Genomic DNA, 17,069 nt, shown 5'->3' with positions numbered 1-17,069 from the left:
TGCCGTGGAACGGCGATTCTGGGCACGGGAAACAAGCACTGAGTGGTGGGACCGCATAGTGCTGCAGGTCTGGGATGAATCACAGTGGCTGCGAAACTTCCGCATGCGGAAGGGAACTTTCCTTGAACTTTGTGAGTTGCTGTCCCCTGCCCTGAAGCGCAATGACACCCGGATGCGACCAGCCCTGACTGTCCATAAGCGAGTGGCCATAGCCCTCTGGAAGCTTGCAACGCCTGACAGCTACCGGTCAGTCGCGAGCCAGTTTGGGGTGGGCAAATCTACCGTGGGGGTTGTTGTGATGCAAGTAGCCAAGGCAATCGTTGATGTACTGCTGCCAAAGGTAGTGACCCTGGGAAACGTGGAGGCGATCATAGATGGCTTCGCAGCGATGGGATTCCCAAACTGCGGTGGGGCCATAGATGGAACTCACATCCCTATCCTGGCACCGGACCACCAGGCCAGCCAGTACATTAACAGAAAGGGCTACTTTTCCATGGTGCTGCAAGCACTGGTGGACCACAGGGGACGTTTTACCAACATCTACGTGGGATGGCCGGGCAAGGTTCATGACGCTCGTGTTTTCAGGAACTCTGGTCTGTTTAGACGGCTGCAGCAAGGTATTTACTTCCCGGACCACAAAATAACTGTTGGGGATGTGCAGATGCCTATAGTCATCCTCGGGGACCCAGCCTACCCGCTAATGCCCTGGCTCATGAAGCCCTATACAGGTGCCCTGGACACTGAAAAAGAACTCTTCAACTACCGGCTGAGCAAGTGCAGAATGGTGGTGGAGTGTGCTTTTGGACGTCTCAAGGGGAGATGGAGAAGCTTGATGACTCGCTGTGATCTCAGCGAAACCAATATCCCCATTGTTATAGCAGCTTGCTGTGTGCTCCACAATCTCTGTGAGAGCAAGGGGGAGACCTTTATGGCGGGGTGGGAGGTTGAGGAAATTAGCCTGGCTGCTGATTACTCACAGCCAGACAGCCGGGCGATTAGAAGAGACCAGCGGGAAGCGCTGTGCATCCGGGAGGCTTTGAAAGCAAAGTTCCTGAGTGAGCAGGGTAACCTGTGACTTTCTAATTTTGTGTACAGAGAAGCCTTCACCCCACTTCCAACACACGTTTCAAAATAAAAATAGTTCTACTTTGTTAAAGCACACCGTTTTCTGTAATACTGTTTTCGCGGGAATTTTTTAAAACTGGGACGCAGACTGTGGTGCGGAGCGGGTGTAGTGTAGTCGCGCGAATGCAGCTTCTAAACTGAAGGACTGACAGGCTCCGGTGCGGTGGGATGGTTCTTTCAACGGAGCCTGTCACCCCTCCTGATAGGGACTGTGTGTATGGGGGTACTATGTGACTTTGTGGCGGGGGGGGACGCTTACAGATCCCCTGCTGTGTGGCTCTGTGATCCTGCCTAAGGACCGCCGCTTCAGATCTCTAACTGCCCTCCCGTGCCACAAAGTCACAGAGCAACCCACCTCCCACCACATAACATGAAAAGAACCTCCCAGACTAACCAGGGTAAGTAGTCACTGCATCACTGCACTATGTATGTGCCCTGCTGCTGTGCCTGCCCCCGACTATGTACCCTGCCAAAGGTGACTGTCCTGTCCAATTACCAACCCCCTTTCCCCCCCTCCTCCAAAAGAACATGATGGAAACAGTAGTTAACAGAAACATATTTTTTATTAACAACTACACAGGGGACTGGGAAGTGAAACTTGGACGGGGGCTTGTGTCAGGCGGGAAGGAAAGAACTTGTCAAACTTTGGGGACTGAGAGCCTTCTGCTGCTCGAGCTCTCTGCAGGGGTGCAGTGAGAGTTAGCAGGGACTCTGCCGCCTCTCCTTCTGTGCACTTTGGGTGAAGGGAGTATGGGACTTGGTGGCGGGGGAGGGCGGTTAGAGATGGACTGCAGCGGGGCTCTGTCCTCCTGCCTCCGTTCCTGCAGAACATCCACAAGGCGCCGGAGCGTGTCCGTTTGCTCCCTCAGTAGTCCAAGCAGGGTTTGAGTCGCCTGCTGGTCTTCCTGACGCCACCTCTCCTCCCGATCCATGTTGGCTTGGTGCATTTGGGACAAGTTCTCCCGCCACTGGGTCTGCTGTGCTGCCTGTGCTCTGGAGCAGGCTATAAGCTCGGAGAACATGTCCTCCCGTGTCCTCTTCTTCTTATGCCTAATCCTCCCTAGCCTCTGGGAGTGTGATGACAGGCTAGGTTGTGAGACAGTCGCAGATGGGGCTGTGGGAATGGGAAAAAGGGAGTGAATTCCTCAGAAACATAAATGTAGTTGTGAACAAAGAACATAGTCTTTCTCTGTGAACAGGACCATGCACAGCACCTATCACATGCGCACTCAGCACAAGGTCGAATTCTCGGCCTTCGCATTCACTGTCTGTGGTTTTGCAGAGCACTTTTGAGAACCCTGTCAGGACAACGGAATTTCTGTTGCAGGCAGACATGGTAAGCCGTAGATTCGTGGCAGCTTAAAACTTTAATATTAGCAATGGCCTCATTTCACATTGAAATCAATGTCGGTCCCTGCTGCCAGCAATCCGGCAAGCAGGAAGTTTGCTCCTGTCCCACACCCTCGCGGCTGTCCCCGGGAACGATCCCTTTCGGCTGACCCTTTCCCGCCTCCACCGCGTGGCTGCAAACCAGCCAACACTAATAACATTCCCCTACCTCATTCAAAGCAGGTCTTCATGAGCGACATCACCCTCATGAGGATCTCTGAGAGCGACAGACAGAGAATGCTCCGGGAAAGCCTCCAAAGACCAGGGCCGTATGCCGCCATGCTGTGCCAAGCAATGATTCCGGAGTACTTGCTAGTCTCGTGGCGCGGCAACGTGTCCTACTACGGAGGACCCAATAAGGCCGCTCTCCCCAAGAACCTAATGCAGCGGATTTCAAATTACTGCAGGAGAGCTTCCTTGAGATGTCCCAGGAGGATTTCTGCTCCATCCCCGGACATATAGACCGCATCTTACTGTAGCTGCAGTAGCAGGGACTACACAGTAGAGCGGCTTGGGCAGGACAATCATGCAAAACCGGACATTGCTAGATTTTTTTGAAATACTTGCACTGCCCATGACTGAACCGTTAAGTTATTCAAAGTAATCATGAGAAACCCATTTTTTACATTGTTAATAATCATGTTCTGTTACAAATAAATGTTTAGATGTTTACAACACTTACTGGATGATCCTTCACCAGATTCTGTGTCCGGGGTAACGGCTGGGGAGGGTTGGTAGGGGATCTCTGTAAGGGTGATGAAGAGATCCTGGCTGTCGGGGAAATCAGCGTTGTGAGCGCTGTCGACTGCCTCGTCCTCCTCATCTCCTTCCTCATCTTCCCCGTCCGCTAACATGTCCGAGGATCCGGCCGTGGACACTATCCCATCCTCAGAGTCCACAGTCAGTGGTGGGGTAGTGGTGGCGGCCGCACCGAGGATGGAATGCAGTGCCTCGTAGAAACGGGATGTCTGGGGATGGGATCCGGAGCGTCCGTTTGCCTCTTTGGTCTTCTGGTAGCCTTGCCTCAGCTCCTTGATTTTCACGCGGCACTGCGTTACATCCCGGCTGTATCCTCTCTCTGCCATGTCTTTAGAGATCTTCTCATAGATCTTTGCATTCCGTCTTTTGGATCGCAGCTCGGAAAGCACGGACTCATCGCCCCACACAGCGATGAGATCCAAGACTTCCCGATCAGTCCATGCTGGGGCCCTCTTTCTATTCTGAGCTTGCACTGCCATCAGTGCTGGAGAGCTCTGCATCGTTGCCAGTGCTGCTGAGCTCGCCACGATGTCCAGACAGGAAATGAGATTCAAACTGGCCAGACAGGAAAAGGAATTCAAATTCAAATTTTCCCGGGGCTTTTCCTGTGTGGCTGGTCAGAGCATCCGAGCTCGTACTGCTGTCCAGAGCGTCAACAGAGTGGTGCACTGTGGGATAGCTCCCGGAGCTATTAACGTCGATTTCCATCCACACCTAGCCTAATTCGACATGGCCATGTCGAATTTAGCGCTACTCCCCTCGTCGGGGAGGAGTACAGAAGTCGAATTAAAGAGACCTCTATGTCGAACTAAATACCTTCGCGGTGTGGACGGGTGCAGGGTTAATTCGATGTAACGGCGCTAACTTCGACATAAACGCCTAGTGTAGACCAGGCCTCAGGGTGGATTTTTCACATCCCTGAGCAACATAGTTATACCAACCTAATTTCCTAGGGTAGACCAGGCCTTATTCTCACTAGATATGTCTACACTCCATTTGGGAATGAGCCTTCCAGTCCGGGTCCACAGACTTGCGCAAGCTCTGATAATACTAATCCGCTAAACCTAGCTGTGTAGATGTTGCTTTGTTCAGGCTCTCAAGCCTCCCGTCCCATGCTTGGGAGACCTAGGTGCAATGGCTACACAGGTAATTTTAGCATGCTAGCATGAGTCCCACTAGCACAAGTCTATAGATGTAGGCTGGGATGCTTGTTCCCAGATGCAGTGTAGACATACCCATTGTGCCTCCCCAGTCTGTAAAATGGGGGGTAATAGTACTTTCTTTCCCCACAGTGGTGTTGTGAGGATAATTACATTAAAGGCTGTGAGGTGGTCAGATACTATGGTCAGGGGATCATATAAGTACTGTCGGACAAAAACTGAGTTCTCACTATTTTGTTTAGGTAAGTAATTTTTGTTCAAATCCCGGACGAGCCCCCAAATTGTCGCTTCCACAGTACCCAAGATAAGAGATCATTTTCTTTTCAATTTATAATTTTATTTTTCATGTTGTATGATTAATAGTTTTGTAGCAGGAGAGGCTACCAGGAGAGTGGGTGAGTAGATATTGCAAGGTTGCCTGCTACGCTGTTTTGTGTGAGGGGGTTGTTTTTGTTTTAATAGACATAATAAATGCAAAATGACAAAGGCATATCGATATTACTATGAATACCTTTACTGATTGTTTTGCTAATGGCCTCTGTACCATGTTATCTTAGCACATACAACGGAAAAAAACAAACCCAAATGCTTTTTTTTCTTAATACTAAAGAAATATTACTGTAAAGAATCCTACTGTAGGTGGTGAATGCACGTCAAATTCTCTAGCACTCAAAAAGCCCTTGCAATCTTGTAGATGCCTTGTACAGTAGTGGGATTCATTTTAATGCAAAACATATACTTACGGTTGGCTAACCTGCGTGCAGTTCGTATCAATCTGACTTGTATTCGTGATACCAGGGCAAAATTTCAGATCAGTAAATTCATTAACTTGCAAAGCCTTTTAAGATCAAAGAAAAAAACAACTGAATCACTATTAAAGCAATGACAAACCAACTGGATCAGATACTTACTAAAAATCAAATTTATCTTCAAAAGTGTTATGGCATCATAGCTTATGATCTCAGACAAATCCACCTTTTCTAACAGCTGATTTTGTTGTAAGAGTATAGTTGTATACATGATGTAAGAATATAGTTTATTCAGCACCCTATATGACAGAGGTCATCTATAAAGCAGCTGTCTAACCCAGCACTTTCAAAAGACTCCATATTTTCCACCATAACTGCATTACTGACTCAGCTTCCTAAAAATAAGATCATAGTAGTTAGAGATGGAAAAGATCCAACTCTTATCAAGTCCACCTCCTGCATATGATTCAACCTATTCACTTTCAGTTTTTTTAAAAAAGCTAAATATTCTGTGTGACTGAAGCAACTATGTGAAAGACAGCAAATTTCTTTTGTTTTTAAGTAATACAATACTGTTTCATTTTATATAGTGTTTTATGCAAACTGTATCCCAATATAATTATAACTGAGATATATAGTTATTTAAATACCTGCACATCTCTGCACATTTGAACTGTTTGCAGATAGGAGACACTTACCTCTTACAATCACCTTTAGCTGCTGTATCCATAAACTCCTCATGCTACCTGACTAAAGTATGCCATGTCAAGTTTTAATTTTCATATGTTTAAATAACTTGCTCTTTACTCACTAATCTATGAAACCTGGATTCATTTCTCCCATCAGATTCAGATGGTCCCTTTTGACAAATGCTTCTAAACACAATGCACAGGAAAACATAGCACTTACTGTCATGCCATATCGAGGGATGCTGAAATACTGCAGCCAGGAAAGCCAAGACATGACGCTTGTAAGATTTACCAACAACCCGGAGAAAATCTGTAGACCGTAAAGACACAATAAAAAATCTAAGTCCCATTTCACAGGAAAATGTTTAAGTCCAGAGTCACCATTACTAATCAAATGTGCACAAGTAACTCCCATTAGATCTATATGCTATACAGAAGTCTGAGTCATATTACATTGGGGGATAATAAGGGGCTCATTTCCTCCAGTCAGAGCACACAAGTAAACTCCTATAGAGGTTGGTTGCTAGTGTACTATGCTTTTAGTTGTTAGCAAAAACCTGATTTGGGGTTTTCCCCTAAGTTATGGTTTTTATCATATGAAATTGTATTTTTTATTCTCCAAACTCTGCCTTTGCTTCTCTATGGCAACTAGACAAAAACAAGGCAGATAGGCACTTTTGAAGAGCCACACCGAGAGTGTTCAGGAAAAGTTTTCCCCAAGTGGCCCTGAGATCACTGTCCAATGCGGCGTTTCCCCATGTGGAAAACTGGACATGCTTCTATCCACGCTGCACTGCAGCCAACTCGCATCTCTTTCATATGTGGCCTATTAATAGATAGTTGGGTTCCTTGTTGATGATTAGTAAGTTAGTGGTCTCATAATTTAAGGGACTTTATCCTTGGCTCAGCTGAGGAGAGAAGGAGAATGTGATTCTAAGTCCTTCTCTGCTCCCCCAGCCCTGGATCAGCTAAGGTCCTCTCTAAATCATGCTGGCTGCAACAGTCCTATGGGGAACTATGCACTAGTTGCAGAGCAGATGGAGCATCATGCATCATACTCTTACCTGTGGCATGATCCCTCCCCTCTTCTTCCCCAATATTTTCATCACTAAAACTTGGCCCTAGCTAGAACATCAGATCCAAAACCCACCTTAACCCCAAATTTCTGGAGAAGTTCAGAAACAAGCCTGAACTTTGCAATTTTGGTTAATGTATGTATTGGGACAAAGTAGAACATGAAAGCCCCAGATTCTTGATCTTTTTGCAGAATTCAAATTGAGATCTCAATCTGGCTCTGAACTTCACAGATGCTTGGGTTTATGTCTAAATAAATAAAAACATAATAATGCTACTCACAATCATAAAAACAAACGCGATGGTCATGAGTAGATTAGCTACAGCTACCACGTCCTGTCCTGTTGCAATCGCTAGCGCCATAGCAGTGGCCGTGTAGGATACCATCATAAGAGTAAACATCATTATAAAGAAGGCGTCTGCTCTTGGTTTCAAACCTTAGGGAGCAGAACAAGAAGGCTGTTAGTACAATTTTGTCAGAGCTTGTACCATAGTCAATGTGTACTATCTTAATATATGTAGTTGGCCCCACTTATTAGAACAAATTTTGTGGGAGGACTGATTCAAGGAAATCTGCCCTCTTTCCACCACCACACCATACACTTTGGATCACTGGCTGCAAGGCCCAAGGATCAGTGTCCTATGCCTTGCTGGTTGGGGAAAGGGAGTTCAGATTCCCAAGGGCACAAAGCCTAGGGATTTTGTCTAGAATAGAACTGATGTGTATACAGTATTTGTGGAAGGAGATGGGGGATTGTAATGGACTTTTTCAATGAAATGGAGGGAGAAAAAGCTAGTAGTGTGTCTCAGCCAAGCCAAGATTCACTAAGGTCTCAAGTTATCACCACAGAAAAACTGAACAAGAAGTAGTTCATGCCTCACCCCATACAGCAGTAGATCACACGCAATAAACATCCAATATTATTTCACTTATTTCCAATGGGGACGGGACTCCCATGAGTCAGGGGTTGTTGGCAGCTGTAGATTAGGCATTAGTTTCTGAATCACCCCTGTTTTACAGCCATGTAAACGTTCTCTCTGTATATCCTAATAGTGCCATAATGTCTCGTTTCCTTAAGGGAAAAACTCAGACTAGAGCAAGTGATGATTTTTGTTCTGTACTTGCATTTTGCTGACAGTAGTGCTGGAACAATTTGTATAGTGGGGGTGCTGAAAGCCATTGAACTAAGCTGTAAACCTGTATATAATGGAAACCACTTCAAGCCAGGGGGTGCGGCAGTACCCCCAGAACCCCTAGTTCCAGCACCTCAGGCTGCTAACATATTATTATTATTTATTAAGTTTTGAAACAGCCTGAAAGTTTCTTGTCTGAATTTCTTGCTCCATGAAAAATTTCAATCTGACCTTCCTGAAATGTGTAGCAGGCATGGTGTTTGAAACTTCATTAATGATCTAAAATGAATGTCTGCAATTTTAAAGTTGTTCTTACTACCAGTGGAAATGACTGAAAAGAGCAGGCTAATATCAGTTCCCAGGAGCTTGAGTTTTTATAATCACACTTTTCTTTTACAGGGGGTTTTATCAGAAGGGCCAACTGTAATGAAAAGTATTTTGTGTTAGAATGATTAAAAGTCACTAAAAGAAAAGATAACGGCATGGAAACTAGTGAGACGGAACCATCTAGGAATGATGCTTAAACCCCTGTTTCCAAGGAAAGTGCAGATGGGACATATCACAGACTGTGACAAGAGTGCTTGAAACTTTGCAAGTTTGCCCAGTCCAGCAAATTGCATAGCAGCACCAATGGCAATCTCATGACATTCCACTTACCAAGCAAGAGAAATGATGCCACATTGGTACATGGAGTTTAAACAGAAAAAATGATTTTTTTTTTTTTAAGTGGAAGAAGGAAGATTTGACCCAACCTACTCCTGGATATCTGAAATGATTGACAGAGGCATAAAATGAGTGTACATTGTTGGTTCTGAAGCAATTTTCTTTTTAGTTTTAATGCAGCTTGTGAATAGGGCACTTGCCTAACATGAAATAAATTATACAGGTGAAGATGATGCTTGGTAAAGTCCTCATGGGTATTAGATCAGCCATTAGCTTTGAGATGAAGTATGCAGACACTCTGTAGTACCCACTGATATATTCATGTCTAGAACACAGAAATATTATACAACATATTACAGATTACATAAATTATGAAGCAATCAAATCCTTTTTACATATGGACAGGTTTTGATAAAGTCATGCATGCAATTCCAGATGGAAAAATAAGACTGCATTTGTGCACATACTGTAATTACACATGCAAATGACCAATAAGATGTCATTATAATTTTGATAATTACATATGCAAATATACATGCATATTGCTGTACACAAACCTCTGAGTATGGCCCACAGTCTTTAGTGTACATCTTACATCATCAAAATACACTTAACTTATAGAAATATGTAATTCTCTGATTTTGTGACTCAAAGCCTGTAAAGTTCAAAGTATCCAATTAGTATCAACTCCATATGATTCTGGTAAAGAAGTGAACAGTTCACAAACAACTCACAGTGTGAATAGTATTTATCCAAACTATTAGCATTTATGGACAAAACCATCCACAGAAATGATGATTGGTTTGCAAACAATTCATAAACAAGATTTAAAAAAAATGTTGGCAATGAATATTACTTGCAGTGAATAATTTGACCAGTTTGAATAACTAAATTGACATACCTAGATGACAGTTTAGTAAGGCGACAAAAAAGACTAGCAGTTGAATAAGCATCGCTAACAATAGGCAGTGTTACCCATTACATCAAGCTTTACTTACATAAATATCTTTTTTTCCACAATAAAAAGTTCAATAGCTGAAATACTGCTGAAACACTGGTTGGTGGTCACGAAGAACATTGCTCCAATTCTATGGTAAAACAAATATTTACACCTATAAAATCAGCTACATAAGTGCTTTATTCAGTTATTTTGAATATAATTTCAGTAGTTTTTATAATAGACCATGTCTAAACTCTTCCAAAGAACTACTGGCATTCACTAGTATGTGCTTTGCTACTCCACATACTCCATAATTCATGCACAAATTATCTCTCTCCTTATTTCTCAGTAGAGATTTAAAGGTGTAATCTGAAGTATGGATTTATATAACTAAGATTTCTTTACAAAATATAAATGGACAAAGTATATTTTATTACGCTTTTTTGTCTTGTTGGCTTACTCAACTAATTCACAACATTTAATAACCTATCGCCAGAGAAGCAAGGCGTCATTAAGTGGGATGTCATTAGCACATGAATCCTAAATAAATGTGTCCTTTTAAAATAGGCTTGGGAAAACAGGTAGAAAAGTTTTAAACCATCTTCATTCAAACTGCTAAACCAATTTTCTTCATAGTTGTATTATTTTTTAAGTTTCAGTGAGATCTACTAAAGAAGTTAAGGGACTCATCCCACTCCTGGTTGAGTTAATGGTAAAACTTCCATTAACTTCAACAGAAGCAGGTTTGGCCCTCAGACTGAAGCTTTAGCAAATCTTGAGCTAGCTGAGTTCAATGTTTATTATTGGAATATGTGGGTAACATCTGTTGCTTGTCAGAAAGAAATAAATGAAAAATGATTTGACTGACTTTACTCAATACTTTGTTTAAATCACCTTCAGACTGAGCACAAATATGAGACCAAAAATTTCTGTCTACAAGGAATTTGAGAAAATTATGAGCAACTGGAGATGGGTTTACCTGCTAAAATGAAAGGCCAAAATTGTCCAATGTGGATGCCAAATTTAAGCCTCTGGCATACACAGATTCTGAGGCACTTTAATAAAAATGGCCAGATTTTAAGAGGTGCTGACTACCAACAGCTCCCACAGATGTTGCAGATGTTCAATCCCTCTGGTAATCAGGCCACTTTTATTTAGATACCAAATATAAATTTAGGCCCCAGTCAAACATGCACTCAAGTAACTTCATTCACATGAGCAGGTTCACCTCTGTAAAGTTAAGCATGTGTATAAGTGCTTGCAGAATCAGGGCTTTAGTTGCCTGAAGTTAGGCAACTAAAGTCTGAAAAATTTGGCCATTGAATTTTACTTCAGAGAAGTCTTTCCAGATACTGTTTGTTTAATTGTTGAAGTGGTTAATGTACAGTTATGCATTTTTAATATTTTGTATAATTTTCAGGAATCTTTCACTGCAAACTTAGGATCCAGTGCTGCCACCCTTACTTGCCATGAAGAGTACCTTGCTACGCAAGTAGCCCCACTGATTTCACCAGGACTACTTGCACAAGGTAGTAGACAACATGAGTAAAGGTTGCAGAAATGGGTCCTTAGGCCTTGAGTCTGCAATGAGCTTCATGCAGGTGGAGGGATTTAGCCACATAGAGCTCATGGCAGGACCGGCGCTTATTTTGTAATGTATGATTTACAGGTATGTATTTGTTCTAAAGTGGTAGCTATAGTATCTCACAAAAGACAAGAAAAGTTCATTTTCAACCTCTAAAATTTTCATTATCTTATGATGGTAACAGCAAGGTTTTGTCAGCCCCGTTGATATTTGCTCCCTGAGTTGACTAACCTGTTTTGCACACCGGTAAAATCATCTTTTATCCCAAAGAAAATGGCACCTACAACTAGTCCCAGGAAAATTGTAACACACAGCTAAAATAAAATAAAATAAATAATTAAAGAGAGAACGACTACAATCTAAATTTGTATTGTAATGAACATTTTTTTTGAAGTTCAAAATTGCAAAAACTACATAAAATATTTAGATGGTGAATACAGATGGAAAATAAATGTACTCATGGTACCTAGATAGAGGGTGATAAGAGATGGAGAAGGTCTAGAGGAGGGGTTGGCAACCTTTCAGAAGTGGTGTGCCGAGTCTTCATTTATTCACTCTAATTTAAGGTTTCGTGTGCCAGTAATAAATTTTAACATTTTTAGAAGGTCTCTTTCTATAAGTCTAACTAAACTATTGTATGTAAAGTAAATAAGGGTTTTAAAATGTTTAAGACGCTTCATGTAAAATTAAAGTAAAATGCAGAGCCCCCTGGACCGGTGGCCAGGACCCGGGCAGTGTGAGTGCCACTGAAAATCAGCTTGCGTGCCGCCTTTGGCACATGTGCCATAGGTTGCCTACCCCTGGTCTAGAGCATACAAAAACTTGGCATGGGATCCACAAATGCACTTAGATGCCTAAACCCCAGACTATGACTATTTAAGTATTTATGCACAGTGGAGTAGTCATTAGGCCAGAAAAGGGGTGGGGCAAATGACTCTGTAGCCCAGTGGTTAGGGAACCTACCCAGGTCCAGTTCCCCTGCCCTAATCACACTTTCATTTTTTATCCACAGTGGAACAGCTTCAGCAGGAGAGACTGAGGGAGCCCCACCTCAGAATATTCCATAGCTCAGTGGGTAGAGCACTCTTCTGAGAGGTGGGAGACTGCTGTTCAAATCCTTTCTCCCCCTCTGGCAGAGAAGGGGGATTTGAACATGGGTCTCCCATATCCCAAGTAAGTATTCTAATCAGTGGACTGAAAGTTATAAAGTGGACAGTAGCACCATCTCCACTTCCTCCAGTGGCTGTTTCTGGGTGGTGCGAAGCAGGTACCAAACTTATTCCCACAAGAAATGCCTTAGGTAGCTAAGCTGACTGACTCCAGATAATGGGTGCTCACTTGTGGATTGCTAAATGAAGCTAGGCACCTAAATCCAGGAGGCAGGGAGGTGCCCATCTCCCAGAGATGGGAGGACTCCCGCCTCCGGTCAGTATCTCCCATTGGCTAGTTTAGGCAGCTCCAACCTCACCTAGCATGCTGGCTTTTCTGGATTGTCGGTTTGGAGCTGCTGGTACCCTTTTCGCTCTAAAGAAGGGCAGGATTTAACCCTAAGGGCCAGATTCTTACAGCTTTGCACTAAACAGCACTCTACTCATGGAGTAAATGCTATTCAACATAAGTAAGGGTATCAGAATCTGGCTCCTTGTAAATAGAAACACGCAACTTGAATTTTTTTAAAATAGCAAAATTATCAGTGAATTCAGTGATATAATCTGGATGATTAAATCTGTATGTCACAATTTCTTAAGACTAAGTAGAAGCGAAGAAAATCTCAGCAAAAATGATGGTATCAGGCAGTTCAGTCATGGTTAAGCATGAGGGATGCATGAGTCTTAACACTGTAAAGCATTTGATACGTGGTACCATATCATTAAGAACCTGCCGAAAGGACCAAATGTCAGGGATAATTCAGCCACTAAGCCAATTGTAGTGGGGGGAAAAAGGATCATATCAAGACCAATTTGGAGAGGATTAGCAAACATGGCTTAGTGAACTGTGTACCATTTATAGACTGTGTTTGAAATCCATTACTAATGAGGTTTGGGAGATAGAAAAGATTGTGAGAAAAAAAGTCAGGACCATTAACCCTGGAGTATTAGAAAGCTCTTGAGAGCATAATTCTTGTCACAAGGTCAAGCTTTTGCAATGCAATTATTTGAGATATCCATACAATCAACATACAGATATACACACACACACACAAAGCCTTTTAACTTATGGATTCTGAACAGATTTCCCCTTTGCTATTGATTTTATTTTACTTGAGATGTTTTTTTCTCAATCCAGATAATTTATAACAGTGATAGGGTACAACTGTTGTTATGGGTTCGATCCCCTCTCGTATTACTCAGATAAAATTCAAAGGGGAGTGTTGCTAGATTAAGGACCTCAGGATCAAGCCAATAAGTGTTATTTCCTAATTTCTTATTCCCCAGAAGAAATCAATAACAAATTCTTTATTTAAAGGCAACTTGTAGATTTTAAAAATCCATGAACGTTATTATACTGTGCTGAATTTCCAAAAATGCAACGTTAAGAAGGTCATGTAGACTCTGAACTATAGAATATGCTTCCCCTCCTTTAAGACCTGCTACATCCAATCTATATTTTGCATTACATATTTTACATAACATATCATGGTCCTCAGGTGCAGCCATTTCAACTTTATGTGAAGTTGGATATATATTAGGAGACCATGAGACTATCTCTGTCTTTGACTCAGCTACTAGGACATAATTTATATGTTGAAAGCTAATTTACTTTCCCTTGGGGGAAAAAACAGAATGCAGTGGGCCAGATCAGAGGTGAGGACGAGATTCTGAGAATCAGCTTCTCGGTGTACCATGGCGCGGTTGCAGGGGACTACTTACTGTGAGTCAGTGTGTCAGAATGGTGTCGTTAATGACATAAGTGTGAGGAGAATCAGACCCCACACACCTAAAATAATGGTAAGTGTAAGTTGTTGCATGTCCCTGTCATGCTCATTATTTGGGATCATTTAGCCTAGCATTTTATGGCACAGATTTTCAGATACTGACCTCTATTTTAGATACAAATTTTAGGCCCAATAATTTGCAGGTGCAAAATTGTGCCTACCCCATCTTCAGATAGAAATGGTCTCCAAATCAAATCAGACTTACAACTGTTATATTAACTATGATTACCTGAGCTATGGAGGCTTGAGGGTTGCCTATCAAGTTTTTAAATGTGCGTTTGGACACCCACTTGAGCTGATGAAAGAAGGAAGTGGTATACGTAAGTTGTCTGAAAATTGTCTTCACTTTCTTTTTATCCTCAAAAGAAATGTTCTGTAATATTGCTTTCGTTTCTTTGTAGTAGGTAGAACTGGAATAGTGCTCTGCTAACGTCTCTGCCAAAGTCTTATCACGGTTGATGTGTTCTTCAATGTTATCTTCAGGTTAAAGAGAAAAAATATTTGGTTACCTTTTATTGAATTCATAGACAAAAGTAATTCTCCAGTAATCAAGCCCACAGAGTTATGCTAGAGTTTTGGTTACTAAGCAATGAGATAGCAATTATATTGGCCTATTTAGTTAAATTAATCCATTCCACTCAGTCTAGAAGTAGGAGATACAAAATACTGTGCACCCTCAGGGCCAGAGAGAATCTGTCCCTGTGTTGTCAACCAGACAACACAATTTACAGCTATATCTGTCTGTTCACCCAAATCGGTTGATCTATGTCAGTTTGAAAGCATTGCATTAATTTTGGTTTCTCAAATCTACCAAGTGTGAAAGACTCAATAAATAAATAAATCTTCTAAACAATTCATGATTAGAATGATAAAGCACAAGAATTGCATGGGCGGGGGAGATTTCTCTAGATCTTATAGGCCAAAGTTAGCCCTTAAATATTTATTTTATCTACATTGTACAGCAGAATTGGTACCTTAATAATGGTTTGTTTAAACCATTATCAAATCAGTTATACCTGGCCAATGGTGAATTCATTTTTATATTATAGTGTGGAAATGTCACTAATGTGCTATCACTCAGATTTAGGGGTATTGAAAACACTCCAGCTTTTATTATCTTTGCATTTTTGTTCTGGGATTAATTCAATTCTGGATTGTTACAGTATAGGCCTTTGGTGTCAGGGGACTCGCCCTCCTCATCTGGGGCTTGATCCTGCACTCATTGGAGTCAATGGTAAAGCTCCAATTGAATTCAATGGAGCAGAATAAGGCACTTGTTCATTATAGTCTCTGAAAACTACAATATTCATTTTTTAGGGCAAAAAAATACTAGCAATTACTTTAATTCAACAGAAATCAAAGGAGAGTCCCTGAGGAATTCTTCCGATACTGTGCAGGGATCATTCTGCAACCTTGATTGAGTCTCTTCATTCTTAAGGAGTATATTTTCCTCCTACAGCATGTGTGCATATAGGGCCTGATCCAAAACCTATTGAACTCCATGGGAGTCTTTCCCTTGATGTCACTTTTGGATCAGACTGTCAAAGGAGAAAATGGACTCCCTGCAAATGAGAAATTTTACTTTCAGTAACAAAGATTTACCACATGGAATGAAGGGTCTCACAGCCAATCATTCCTTAAATAACCTTTTCCTCACAAAAGTTAGGGGTTGTCTGCACACAAAAGCTGTACTGCTTTAATCACAGTGGCATAGTTAAAAGTGGTACAGTGCCCTGGAGCGTGGATGCAGTTATATCGGTATAAAAGTGCTTATACCCGTATATAGTTTGTTCATCTTCACATATGGGAATAAACTGTGCTAATGTAAGTAATCTTTATACGGGTGTAACTGCATCCATACTAAGAGTTGTACCAATATAGCTATTTAATTTTTTAAAATCACATCCCTAACTAAAATAGTTATAGCTGTACAGAGTCTGTGTGTAGAGCGGGCCTTGCACTGTATAATTTTGTTGAGATTAAAAAGAATCAATCCCTACATGGGGTTGTAGTAGAACAATCCATAGCAGTGTTAATGTGACTACACTAACCACCTATGGTCCAGTCCCGGAAGAAAATGATACTAATGATTGATTACCTCAGCTAAATTTATGAGCAACAAGCTGCCATTGCAGAGATGGAAAAACAAAATCAGTCCAACAACATGACAAATATTGTATGCATTAAGTACACATGCAAAGCTGATATCAAGATTTCCTGCATATAGTTACAAAGAGTTTTAGAATTTTGGTTTTTGGCACTACTGTATCACAACAGGGTTTTCTGGTTTTCATGAAAGACAATGGGAGTTTTGCTATTGAATTCATTGGCAGAGCAGTCCTTACTGTTTGAGGGAAAAGAGCCAGAGGGGATAAATCCAAAACACATTTTGTCACCCTGCAAATCAGCTTCTTACTGTATGAAGAACTTCAGTTTTATACCTAGATCAGCATCGTCCTTGCTTGATGCCACAGCAGTTGAGTCTCCATTAATGACATCCAGAAAAAAATCAGCAGGATTGTTGAATGGCTCGCATTCATAACCTGCAGAGAAACAGTGTTAGTTTTCTAAAACAAGTCATTCTACAGATGGTAACATGTATTGAAAAGCATTTGAGGTAATATACCATAGGCCAGACTATGATACCCTTACTTATGTTGAGTACTAACTTACACCACAATGTGGTCCAGTTGGCCCAAACTACTAACCAACATGAGGAAGGAGATTGCAAACTGGCCCTACCAAAGCTGCCATAAAAAGGAAAGCTGTAAGAATTCAAAATATCCAAAGCTGACAACTAACAAATGAGCCCTTCCAAATTCTAACTGCATGTCTGTTGTTGCTAATTCTATTTTGACCTATCAGCT

At 41.8% G+C, this 17,069-nt stretch overlaps 1 protein-coding gene across 2 annotated transcripts in view; it reads right to left on the bottom strand.

The window, feature by feature from the left end:
- Positions 1-17,069, bottom strand: part of LOC117878259 (broad substrate specificity ATP-binding cassette transporter ABCG2-like) — a 38,224-nt gene that overhangs the window by 2,693 nt on the left and 18,462 nt on the right. For both annotated transcript variants that reach the window (XM_034772359.1, XM_034772360.1), the window contains 8 exons: positions 16,644-16,745; positions 14,432-14,679; positions 11,499-11,581; positions 9,741-9,830; positions 8,943-9,067; positions 7,228-7,382; positions 6,092-6,181; positions 5,177-5,271 (listed from right to left, as the gene is read on the bottom strand). In XM_034772359.1, coding sequence (XP_034628250.1) covers positions 5,177-5,271; positions 6,092-6,181; positions 7,228-7,382; positions 8,943-9,067; positions 9,741-9,830; positions 11,499-11,581; positions 14,432-14,679; positions 16,644-16,745 — 988 coding nt within the window. The remainder of the gene's footprint in view (positions 1-5,176; positions 5,272-6,091; positions 6,182-7,227; positions 7,383-8,942; positions 9,068-9,740; positions 9,831-11,498; positions 11,582-14,431; positions 14,680-16,643; positions 16,746-17,069) is intronic.

The sequence above is a fragment of the Trachemys scripta genome, chromosome 5 (genome assembly GCF_013100865.1).
Source record: "Trachemys scripta elegans isolate TJP31775 chromosome 5, CAS_Tse_1.0, whole genome shotgun sequence".
In the NCBI taxonomy this organism is placed as follows: Eukaryota; Metazoa; Chordata; order Testudines; family Emydidae; genus Trachemys; species Trachemys scripta.
The sequence above is the reverse complement of the archived record's forward strand: the minus strand, read 5'-3'. Positions and strand labels throughout refer to the sequence as shown.